This window comes from Paralichthys olivaceus, chromosome 16 (assembly GCF_024713975.1).
Source record: "Paralichthys olivaceus isolate ysfri-2021 chromosome 16, ASM2471397v2, whole genome shotgun sequence".
In the NCBI taxonomy this organism is placed as follows: domain Eukaryota; kingdom Metazoa; phylum Chordata; class Actinopteri; order Pleuronectiformes; family Paralichthyidae; genus Paralichthys; species Paralichthys olivaceus.
In genome coordinates, this window is record NC_091108.1 from 21743186 (window position 1) to 21756496 (window position 13311).

The window sequence follows — 13311 nt, forward strand, 5'->3', positions numbered from 1 at the left end:
ATTCATCCAGTGTAGCACAGAAGTCCCAGCACGGTTGAATGTATGTGCACAGATTAGGTCAGAGCTGTTACAGTTGCTGGCTCTTCTGTCAGCAGTGACCCACACTGGTCATCTGAATTCTCATTGGATGTTTTGTAAATACACAAAGTAGCGCTGATATCTAAAAGCGATATCTATAATAATTTAAACTTCATATTCATTTCATCACCACGCCCATAAACACTCATAGCATTGATCTCAAGTTCCTGTATAGAACTTAAAGCCTCTAAATGTACTATTTCATAAAGCACCATGTGCTTCATATTGCATTGTACATATTATATATGTTCTTCATTGAACACACTTTACACTCCTGCTAACAGCTGCTTCTTTTTATATTTATTCATATCATATTACAAACTAAGGTCAACATAGAAAAACAAGAAATATACAGTGGCTATCAGACATTTCACTTATATATGGTGACAAGAATACACAACCCAACACAAGACACAGTAACGCAACAGTTTTTAATCAGTGAAAACACAAGCAACAGCAGTGTTCAATGATGAACACACAACTTCAGGTTTAATGTCCAAACAGAAAGATGCAGTATACAGGTTCCACACATACAATCACACACTCACACTCACAGGTACCAAATAAGAAGAGAGTGAAGGTGCTTCCCACACACCTCTTCTCCTCCCTGAATCCAGAATCTGGGGAAATCCTTGGGGTTAAATGAGCCATTTACACAGACAGTAACTGAACTGGATAAACCGAACAGAAATCAAATGTCAGTGTTCATTCAAAATGAGATTATTTTTGTCAAAGGGAACAACTGAGGTAAATGAACTTGCTGACCGAGACCATAAGATGTGGTGGAGAGCTCTGGACCTAGTCTTAAGGTGATGTTTGGCTGGTCAAATAAACAGAAGTAGTTTAGGTCACAGGGAGAGTGTGGTGGTCATTTAGTATATTCCCTCCAAAACTGACTGAACTGTCCTGAATTAAAGTGAAGCTGCAGAGACATATTTATAACTCAGCTCAGATTATTAGACCACACATTGATTCTCTTCATCATCACTCATCATAACCCCTCATAACCCATCAGCTGCTCCTCATGTCACCTACAAAATATCAAATATGAAAGTGTCTCATTCAGCAAAGGAAAAGGTTTCCGGCTCTCCACAAACAGTAAATAATATTGACAAAAAGCTGATTTCTACATGGTGATGCACTGATACACCTGTAAAAGGTTTAGTGTGATGGTTGTGGTTTGTCCAATCAGGTCATGTGACCAGCAATGTACCACATCAGTTGCAAAATAACCGGGCCTCTCCTCCTTGTGGGCCCTTCAGACCCCTTCCTTAGCAACAGAGACCAAAAACAACTTCTATCAAAACATGTCACCGACCCATCACCATGTGTGTGAAACAATAAGAAACTGTACTCTTCCTTCTTCTGTGATGTCATGTTTTAACTTCGAAGGAGTGATGATGAGAAAATAACCCTCCTAACGCTGGCAGTCACGTTACACTGCTGAGTCAGCGGTGATACAACAGCAAAGGGAGTGGGATCGTTCGAACGGTAGGTGGGATAGTGAATATTGTAATTGTCTGTCTGTCCATTGTGCTGCAAAAAAAATACCCTCCCACCCCACTCTGCTCCAAACACACAGACACACACAAAACACACAAAAACACCATTCTTTCCATGTTACAAAAGACATTTATAAAAAGGACGAGCCATAGAGAGCAGCCACAGATATTAGAAGACAGTTTTTTTCCTACAGGCAACAGATCAAGACAACAGCTGCCAGATAGTACCTCACAGTCACAGTTCAGAGTTTCACTTCACTCCCCAACCAGTCTTCACGCACCATGCGAGTGGTGCACCTGGTTTGTTATCATGCGTTAACACTGGTAGCTGCATCCATTTGTTACCCTACATGTCCCGTGTCCTGCTTAGTGATTCAGTTTCCAGACAGCAGGAAAACAGACTGCAGCCATTAAACCCTTCACCATTCTCTGGTTTTATTTGAAAGACGACAGACGTGTCCAAAAAAAGCTCTCCAGAGAACACCTGCAACAGTATCAGAAACAAAAACCCCTATTTGCCTGCTTCAATCTTTGTAGCTTCACATCATTGAATACTGTAGATTCACCTGGATTCCTCAGTGTAAACGCACATTTTACCATGTAGCATTCAAAAATACAGATCAACAGGTGCCTTCTCGCCCCTGTACACTGTGTGATAACAGTACGTCACTGTGCCACATGGGTCTGACAAAATCAGGCTTTTATTCAGAGGCATATTTATGCAAACTAGGAAATGTCAAAATAATTATTTGAATTTTATGAGCAACTGAAAACTTGAAAAACTTGAAAACTTATACACGTCACAAATCAAATAATCGAAATCCTCACTCTGGAAGAAGACAATAGAACAAGGAGAAGCAATGTAGTTTACATATGGAAAGTAAGATTTCGAGACAGCCTGTCATTAACACTTAACTGTACAAATGGTCTGTTTGCTGCGGTCACTGGCACATTACCACCACCCGATAGAGAGGCAGGATTGTGTATTGCACCACCTGTGTGCGAGTGTGTGCTCAAGATAAACAAAACAGGAAACCAGTTATAGAAATGCAGCTCCACAGTGCTGGTAGAGGTCAAAACACCCACAGGCACCTTATAACCACCACTGATTACTTAATGTTGAACACTGAAATATGTTTTCAGAGGTTTTCTGGATCTACTGTTCAGAAACAAAACTATTTGTCTTTTTAAATCAATAAATTCCATCTGAAAAATCCAGTGGTTTTTAACTTTCAACATTAAGTATTCAGTAGGTTCAATTCAATATGAAATTCTGATCCCAGATTTGCTTCCGTACATGTCAGATTCTTCTTTCGTGGACAGGTACAGTTGAAAAAACGTGTACATATGTATGGGGATTTACAATGTTTGTTTCATCCTGTGTGTGTCGTACAACTTCATCTTCTGATGTCAGTTGTAGCACAGAGTGATCTTAAACCAAGAGCAGCATTTCAGAATTTGTGCAGCCTCTAAAGCTCTAACTGACCTGATGGTGGCTGTAGTTCACAATGAGATGTAAGACCACCATTTCATCACATTTTTCTACCATCTGGTTGACGTCTGTTAGGGACAAACCAACATCATACAGTATAAAGGGGGGCCCTGCTGAAGACAAATATCGAATATTACATTTTTTTTTCTGGGAAAACAGCACATTGCTAACTGAGACTGTGAATGGAGCCTGGTTTACTGAGTTGGAGAGAATCTATAGTCACTGTTAGCAGCAGACCTTTATCTGTGATTTATCTGCAAGCTGCTGCACTGATCTGCTACCTTCTACTGAGAAAGATAGAAAGAGACACACAAAGATACAGAGAATATAAAACGAGGGTTTTTTCTTTTTACAAGAGTCCGTTCAGGGGTTTCACCAACCCCCCTAATCTCCTTCAGACACACCCACTTCTTGTTTCTGTGTGCACACATGTAGCCAAGTCCGTCTGTTTACTTCCAACTGGTGAGTGTGTATGTGGTTATGTGTGTATGCATGTGTGTGTTGTTATGTGTCTACTTGTGTTCTTTAGTAGGGGCAAAGTAGAGCTCCATGGGTTTGTTCACCTTCCAGTACTTTTCGCTGACCAGCTCCAGAGAGAAGGAACCATTCAGGACCTGTGAACAGAGTGAAAGAGTTCAAACATCTGGCAGGTTTCCCGCTCTGAGCCTCATGTCTCGCTTCAGCTCCAGTCTGGGCCCGTCACTTCGTCTTTATTAACACAGCTGTTCTTCCTGCAGAAATAAGCAGGCTGCTCGCCACTACATTACAAATTCATGTAATGCAATTAGTTTGCAAAGACTGACTGCCACTAACATTTCTCTGCTGAACTAGTTGCTTGAAATGAATTACTATATCTGCTTTTCAAGATTTTCCAAACAGAACACCCAGTCTGTGGTCTGAGTCCAGGTTCTTGTCTTTGTTACACAGTCAACATTTGATTCTGATAGTTTTGTTTCACATTGCAATTTAAGGAGCAGACTAAAGAGAATTATATGACATTGACTGGTTTATAGACAGGCATGCGTCAAACGGCGTTATGTTGTCAATTCGGCGACTGTATCTGATAACTTTTTGGAGTAAAGTGCATAGAAAAAAAAGAGTAGTCTGTTGGAGAAAATAAATGAATGAAAGATTGTTGATTTTCTTGCCTCTGTAATATCAATATGGCATTACTATTAGAAATAGAAGTTCTTGTTGTTCAAACATTATATAGTTGGAGGCAAAGACTACAAGCAATACTGTGAGCTGCTTCTGCTTCTTAGTTTATGCTGTCCTAAAGGGAACGTTCACAGAAAAATGAAAATTCACTCATTATCTATTCCCCACTATGCCGATGGAGGAGTGGGTGAGGTGTTTGAGTCCACAAGACACTTCAGGAGTCTCAGGGGTAAACAGTGTTGCAGCCAAATCCAACACAATTGAAGTTACTTGTGACTCTTTCTTCAGATGTAATAAAACAAAAGAAAAATATAAAAAGCCTCCATACTGCTCTAGTGGTGCCACCCAAGTGTCCGTAAGGCCCGACATTCAAATATTTGATATTTGAATTTAATATTCAAACATTTACACCATGTTTTAAGACTAAAAGTCTTCTGATATCCTCCTTGGAGCCGCATCACGCACACAATGCACACAAGCTGTCGCCCACGGGCATGCACGGGGTGCACATTAGCATTGCTACTTCCGGTAGTGGACTCTTAGGCTTAAAACATGGTGTAAATGATGCTGTTTCAAGTAGAATATGAATGTTGGGACTTGTGGACACTTGGATGACACTAGTATGGAGGCATGTTGTGTTTTTTTTTCTTTTGTTTTATTAGGTCTGAAAAAGGGGTCACTTTGGCTACAACACTGTTTACCCCTGAGAGTTTTGTGGACTCGGACTGTTTTTACAATACAAACAATCCGATCCATGGTTCATTTGATCTGAACAGAGGCCAGCGGTTTTAGTCAGACTAAATTATCAGGTTATCTGTTGGTTGGTTTGAGCTACACTGAAAAGCTTGAAGATCCAATTAAACAAGGTAGACCTGAAAGTGTCCTTAGTTTGAACATGTCTCCTCTACATGTTCAATAATGGTTTAAAACCTGGAATGTCTGCAGGGGGTGGTAGAGGGGATGCAGGTGAACTACAGCTCTGTGAACTGTGGATGAGCAGGAGAGACAGTGTGTAATACCTGGACTTCCACCAACTGTGGTGATCAGGAAGAGTCTCTACATCACAGCATTCATTTCTATTATTATGTACCACAGTAACGGAGGTAATGCAATATGGTTATAGTCACTGATTGTATTTAGATAATTTTGGAGGACACAATTTTCTCAAACATTAATTCCACAAGAACTTGAACATATTTAAGAAACACACTCAAACGTTTGCTATTAGCATAAGACAGAGTGTAGGCAGAGCAGTTAAAAATAATGCTTTTCCCTGGCTGGTGTCACTTTTACTTACTTACAATAAAAGTGACAATCAGTCAAAGCTTAAAATAAAAAGTTGCCACTTATATGTAATGTTAACTGACCTTTGCTAAAATTTGAATTTGGGCCAGCTTATATAAGAGGTCTGCCAGTTTCTATCTCTACCCTGCAGCCCTGCTGCTCCACCCGCAGTCACACTGTGACACACACAGCGGATAGGCCGCTCTCTTACTGGTATCTTCAGGTAGCCATTAAATGCCCTAGGTGCTTTCAAATTAAAAACCAGTTTAGAGCCGACTCGCAATGGTGCAAACTATTTTTCACATTTGCACGTTCATATTTTCACTCGTGTAGAGCGGTGAAATATTTGCACCATAAGGGTGTTCTCTGTATGATACAGTCTCTGTACTTTTTAAATGAAAAAATGTATTAAGTACTAAGATATTCTAATGCAGGAACATATTTTTACAAAATTGTAGCTATTATGAAAACCATTTGTCTCCGCATTCAACCAAGTAAGTGTGACAGTAATTCACCATGAACACCACCAAGACCCTGCAGCTAAATCAGTCTTGTCTTGTTCTATATATAAATTTCAACATTTATACATGTCAAAATATCTTCTGTGAAGAATTCTTATTTGAGGATATGTAGGAATAGGGCATTCACGTACAGTCGAACAAACTGAAAATATTGTTCAATTGTTAGATTGTGAGTGCGTGTGTGTACTCACAGTGAACTGGTTTCCAGCAGTGGGGATGTAGATAGTGTACTGTTTCTCTGAAGCCGCCTCCACGTTAACAGGACTGGCCTCAGCGTTTCTTCTCAGTTCCTCCAGAGCCAATCGGACAGCCAGGTATTTAGACAGGTGGTCCACTGTTGCATTACCGGACGTCTTAATATAGCGAGGGACAAACTCCACACTGCAGACACACACATGTTCAAATATGTGTTGGTAAACAAACAGGTACAACCAGGAACACAACAGACATGGATGTGTTTACGAGACTGATTTCATTTTTCTTATATGGACACTGCTCCAAAACAACAAGAATGAATGTTGTTTACAGCTTCAGGTAACATTAAGCATTATTTAAGTAACACTGTAAGGTTTGGCTGTATTTCACTATTATTAAACTGTAAAACCATTATGAACAGGTGGGTGTATGGTCAGTGTTTCCCCTAGGATGGAGTTGTAGCAGCAGAGGTAAAGCGCATGTGCAGGGGAAAATTACAGAAATATGAAATAATAGAAATGAACAATTATTTACTATCAAATCTATGTATGAGCTGAGCTCGGCTTTAGGTTTGCTGATAATATTATATTATATTCAGGCACTTGTACAGTTTAAAAGTATCCATTTTGCATCAGCATTGGAAAAGGCATTGTGTGTGACGCTATGACTACCTGTTGTGACTGTCATCCTTCTCCATCAGGGTGGGATGTGGCCTAAACACCAGTTCAATTTCACTTGCACCACCATCGATCACAGAGTCCCCACCCCCATTCTCAGCAGCATTGTCCATGTCCAATCCGCTGTCATCGCTCGTCTTGGTGCGTTTGATGCTCGGACCTGCCTCCTGGGAAAACAGATAGTAATGTCACTGTTTGTATGAAGACCACACACACCAGGAAGACATGTGTTGTGTTTGAAGGCAAAGTGATCCCTGAGTATCTGCAACCCAAGCAATAACGACTATTCTTTCAAATGGTCACATCATTACTGTTGATTCCCAACTGCTTTCCGAGGTCTGGCACTTTCTTTGCTGGATATATGTTATTTAGAATTAAATTGAACAGTAGTGTTGTTTAACATCATTGGTAGTTACTGCTACATCAAATGTACATGTTTTCAAGTGTGATAATATTTTGTATATAGGAACATACCTGGTTGCTGTGGACAGAGGCGTTGCTACAGTGGGAGGAGTCTCCATTGTCTTCAGCTCCGCTTCCGTTCTCCACTGTGTGTCTCTTACCGCGCTGCAGTCTGAAAAAATGTTTTAAAAAATATACTTTTTAGACTAATTGTGTATGAGTCTTCATTACTATGTGTGTGTTGTGTTGACTTCAGTTTGTTTACCTGGTCATAGCCTGTATCTTCAGCCCCTCCTCTATGCTGTGGGACAAGGCTTGCTGGTTGTTGTGTTTGCTAATGCGGGCCAATACTCTCTCCTGGTGGGCCTCGTACTCGTCACGGCTGGGATAAATCTTACCTAAAATGGGATGAATGAGTGTAAAACATAAGTCTACCATATTTTTTACACTGTATTTTGGCTTACTGAACTGTGTGAGGTTGTGTAGATTGTATTAGTAGTGGTTAAACCTCTTCTTTGTAGTTACTTACTAATCAGAGCATCAAAATTAGGGTCTGGACGCAGCGACCTCTTTGACACCAGCTTCTTACGACAGGTAGGACACTCTTTATTACTGCAAAGATAAGGGGGAAAGGAGGTGCTATTAGAGGCTTGTGAGAACCAGACTCAGTCAACAGCCTGACAATGTTGCAGAGAGTGAGTCTCATCCTTCTAACCAATCAAAGAAGGCCAGGGCATTGCTATGGCTAGCTCACAGATAAACAAGCTCCTGGAAGCAGTGCTTTGGTTTGGAGTGGTTTGCTTTAGTCTCCGGCTAGCACTTCCTTGATTTCCAGAAATTGCACTTTGTAGCTTTAATATGACATGTTCTGAATACAAATTAACACACTTAAAATGAACGTGTGAAAAACTATTAAGTCCAACATAAACATGTGAAGGTGCATCAGGACACATGTGGGCACTTAAAAGCCCACTTTGCGGCATAATGCATAACTGATCACAAAGCTTTTCTTTGACATTTACTCTGCACCCTGTATTTTATGATAAAACTCACATTAGAACAAATGTCACTGCTGCTAGGAATAAAAGAGCTGCAGACTTAAGAGCTTACTGTGATAATCATTTCTCATTGGGTAATGATTGATGACATTGACCTCAATATCAGATTTAAACCGCTACAGTGTGTAGCACTTCATACAGAATTCAAACGACAATCTCACAATTTTGTCTTAAAGCAATATTCATACGCAAATATCTTGGTTGGTGTTCAATGTTGACATTTAGTGCCCCTAAATAAAAAAAATAGGGGAGCAGATGAAACAGTTATTAAAAAAATACTGTAAGAATTAGAAACAGGGAAAAACTGACTTCTACTAATATGAGTAATATAATATCTCCATGACAACTTGTTTCGTGCGCGTATGTGTCATAGTCTTACATAGGTACACTAAGAGCCAATAGTCACTGACCACAACCACTTATTTATGAAGGGACCTTTTAAGGGGACGTGTGTGTGCTTGTCAGTGCTTTTTATGATATACAGGGAGAAATGTAAATCTACCTTTAGTAAAGGATGTATTTAAACACGATGTATCACCATCAGCATCTTATTATCACTGAGTGACATTCACTATCAACCCCCACACGTGATGAGATGGTAATAAGATTGATGATGATTGAGTGATTGAACAAGGAGAGGAGGAGGCTCTATTGGTTTCTACTGCAAGGTACAAACTCACCCAGATCTCAAAGCTGTGATGATACAATCAGCGCAGAAGCGGTGCAGACATTCTTTAGTTGTCATTGTGTTCTTCAGCATGTCCAGACAGATAGGACACATAAGTTCACTGTGCAAGGACCTGGGCGACACGGCTATCTCCAGTCCATCTGTTATAGCTTCCTGTGTCAGTGAAAAACAGATCGTCGTGATTAGTAGATCTTAGTAAGATTAGTACACTCAGATACATCATTTGTGAAATGTTACACACACTGACGCAGGTCACAGGTCTGATTGATGATTTTGTGACCTGAAGAACCGCAGCAGCTTGAAGAGTCATCATTTTAAATAATTCACATATCACTGTAACTGTGTTACAGGGACAATTATACCATCAACTCCTATGAACTGATTAAGTGTTGCTGATAATGTACCATATATAGTGGGTGTTTGTAATACAGTTCTACACATTTGGCTACACATTAAACACATTTTTACATGTCTGCCAAACTTGATGATGGCATAAAAACTTGATCTCAATACAGGTTTAAAAATTATTTAAAAGCCTTACAACAGAAACACAAACATGTGTGGCTGATTAAATCTGTTAAGAAACAGACAAACACATGAACAATGTGTATAGATTTAAAGGATATGAACAGTTTACCTGTGGAGTTCTCTGTAGCTCATACAGACTCAGCTCCCAGGTCTTACTGAGGGGTTGGACCCCGTTGGTCTGAACCGTCTGAGTCATCACTGCAGAACTGAAACATACAAAAACACATTTCTTTTCTTTTAAAGTTTTCTGGATAAAATTACTAGAGTGAACTTTTGGTTGCAGAGAAATGATAAATAGTTTTCTAGCTTAGCAGAACTGACTTTAAATAAAATGCTTTGTACAAAACTATACAGTATGAAACACGGATGTTTGCCTATCCCTTGCAAACGCCCATGTGAATTGTTGTCCTGTTTTTGTGATTTATCTCATTTGCTTTGTCTTGTACATTCCATAAACCAAGAAGCTTAGGAAATTAAATTTGAAAAATACAGCAACTTGCATAACAATGCACCAAACCTATCTTCAATGAAAAACACAATGAACCATTTAGTCCATTTCAGCAGCTTGTGATGGAGGGCAAAACAGATTGATTTACTCATAAAATAATTTGGGGCTTCATTTCTGTATGTCAGTGTATTTAGCCAATGCCACAATTTTTGTCATTCAACATATTTGGAATATTATAGTATGCATTTATCTATCCCCTTTGGTGTACCCCTGGAGCATTTTAGCTGTTCCAAAAGTAATGAAATCTTAAGGAATTACTACATTTAATATGCATTAAAAAGAAGAAATTCCTATCAGAATCCTTTATTCGTGACATCATGGTTCATGTAAATCTCAAATTAGAAACTAATATATCAGATCTCTGATATTCCCCAGGATTAAGTCTGGGTTTAAGCAGGTCGCTGTCACCTCTGAAGAGATTTATCAAAATAAAAGAGATAGACGAGGGCACAAGGAATAACATTGTTTGCCATTATGCAAAGATAATTCAGTTAATTTCAACAGACATTTCAGAGCTCTTCAATACACCTGAGCTCAGCTTTGATTCATGACCCAGATATCTTCCAGTCAACCAGAAGTTAGCCACACACTGGGCCTGAATGGGTCTACAAAGCTTCCTAATGAGATTAATGTGAGCAGAAGGAAACTGAGTGACACTGGTTCATGTCTACTCTCGATTGCTGCGTTTCCATGAGCATATTGACATACACGTGACAGACCAGGGGGGACAGTGGGGGTGGTCCAGATGAAAAACACTGGGTGGCTCAATGCAAACCGTTCAAATGTTCACATAAGCTTTGCATGTAAAGAAAACCAATGATAACAATCGTCATTTTAACCACAAGATGTTTTCACTTGAAGAAAACCCTCCATGTCTTAAACCACTGACTGGGATTAGATACGCTATCTGTCGGTGTTCTCTGAATCTTTGCTCTTCGCCACAGGACAGGAGGAGACACCGATGCTTGATTCACTCCAACGTACCGTAACTAGCTACTGCAGATAATAGTCAGACCCCACGCACAGATTTCATGTACAAACTATGGGGCTCGGCTAGTGCTAGCTAGCTACAACACAGGGTAGCTATTCTTCGTAACGCTAACATAGAGGCGACATACGAGTAGAATATGACCTGTATGGAAAAACACAGACGGCAGATAATGTGTAGAAATGTGAAACAGAACCATTGTGTCTATTGAAAATGTACAGTAACGGTACAAAAGGCTAACAGCACAAATATTGCGAGGGGGTCGTGAATGTAATTTGTCGCTGTGACAGAGGGAAAAACAACAACAGAGAAAAGAGCCGTCGGACCAGTCTCCTGAGGTGAGCTGAGGGCTCGTACCACATCGTTACCGACACACGAGCAGTCCAGACACTGGCAGTGGAACACAGACACACACGCAGCGGCCGAATACCCCCCAATGTTTTCAGATATTAGTGTTTGAGTACTTACATTTTCAGTTGTGGATAGGAACCGACCCAGCCAGCGCGTTTAGGCGATGGCAATATGGCGGAATGTTCATGAAGCGATGTAGTCTGGGAAATTGAGGCGCTTTGCCAGAGGGAGGGGGGGGGGCAGGGGTCCCAGAAATGTGGGCGCATGGAAGACTGGGGACGTGAGTCTTCCATCCAGAACAGACGTGTCAGAAGAATACTCAGGGACACGCTGATAAATGCCTTCCTCACAGCAGGTAGGCAGCATTATGGAGGTGTGAGGCTACAAGGGCAACATGGGACTTTTTGGTTGACATTAAATGAAACAAGAAGAAGGGATGAGAGAAGAAGAAAACATGTGCTTTTTCATATGCTTGCAGAGTCTTTTCTTTCCCATTTACCTCTGTTTAGTACCCTCTGGCCAGAATCACATCCATCCATCCAACTATCCACCTAACCATCCATCCATCCATCCATACACCCACTCATCCATCCATCCATCCACCTAACCATCCATCCATCCATCCATACACCCACTCATCCATCCATCCATCCACCTAACCACCCATCCATCCATCCATACACCCACTCATCCATCCATCCATCCATCCAACCATCCATCCATCCAACTATCAATCCATCCATCCATACACCCACTCATCCATCCATCCATCCATCCATCCAACCATCCATCCATCCACCTAACCATCCATCCATCCACCTAACCATCCATCCATCCATCCATCCAACCATCCATCCATCCAACTATCAATCCATCCATCCATACACCCACTCATCCATTCATCCAACTATCCATCCATCCATCCATACACCCACTCATCCATCCATCCAACCATCCATCCATCCACCTAACCATCCATCCATCCACCTAACCATCCATTCATCCATCTAACATCCATCAATCCATCCACTCATCCAACCATCCATTCATCCCTCCATTCACCTAACCATCCATCTAACATCCATCCAACTATCCATCCATCCATCCAACCAACTACTAATTTTTTCCACCTCTACTGAGATGTAGTTGAATGCTGACACCACTAGAAGACATCAGAGCTCAGTGTAGCCTGTCAGACATTGATTGTATTGGTGATTAAAGGTCCACACAAGCATCTGGGCCTCGGAGTCAATAAAACTGAGGTTTCAAACCCATTTAAATGGTTCTTCAGAGGGAACCATCTTATCGTGCACGTTGTGCATTCCACTTCAAAGCACACAAAACACAATGTTAACAGCAGGGCGTGGTTCCCTCACAGTCAAAGTGATTGCCCAATGCCAGATGGAGAAATTGAAGGCATTAGCAGATAAAGGATCAAATGTCTGAACATGGAACTCACAGTAAAAGATAACAAGAAGCTGATGACAACTAATACATTTGAACCTTAATTAGTTATTTTATTAATTATAATTAAGAGAAAACTTTGACTTTTAAAAGGATAAGCTGTATAGATAATGGATTGATTAATTAATGGATGGATGGGTGGATGGAAAAAACATTTTTGAAACAGAGTTCAATGCTGTGGGCCATCTCCTTCATTTTATTCAAGTTCAGTCTTCGGTTGGTTCAATAGGGTTCCTCTTCTCTATCAACAATCAGTGCTCTAATGAGCAGTCAACATTAGTGATAGTTTAGATGATAGTTTTAAACAACGAGGGTCTGTTGAGTTGAGATTCAACGGGATTCATCTATCAACTAATTACTCAAATATCTGTCTGTATAACACATGGCTCACAAACTGTTTAGCTTATCGTCTTCACA

The 13311-nt window shown here is 40.5% G+C and overlaps 1 protein-coding gene across 1 annotated transcript; it reads right to left on the reverse strand.

The window, feature by feature from the left end:
* Positions 1-490: 490 nt before the first annotated feature.
* Positions 491-11596, reverse strand: rnf2 (ring finger protein 2). The gene is made up of 9 exons (XM_020109061.2): positions 11548-11596; positions 9693-9789; positions 9048-9208; positions 7839-7921; positions 7575-7707; positions 7382-7481; positions 6902-7074; positions 6227-6416; positions 491-3686 (listed from the first exon to the last, which is right to left on the reverse strand). Exons 2-9 carry the CDS (start codon positions 9777-9779, stop codon positions 3585-3587), a joined length of 1029 nt encoding a protein of 342 aa, XP_019964620.1. The 5' UTR covers positions 9780-9789; positions 11548-11596; the 3' UTR covers positions 491-3584.
* Between the last annotated feature and the right edge of the window lie 1715 nt (positions 11597-13311).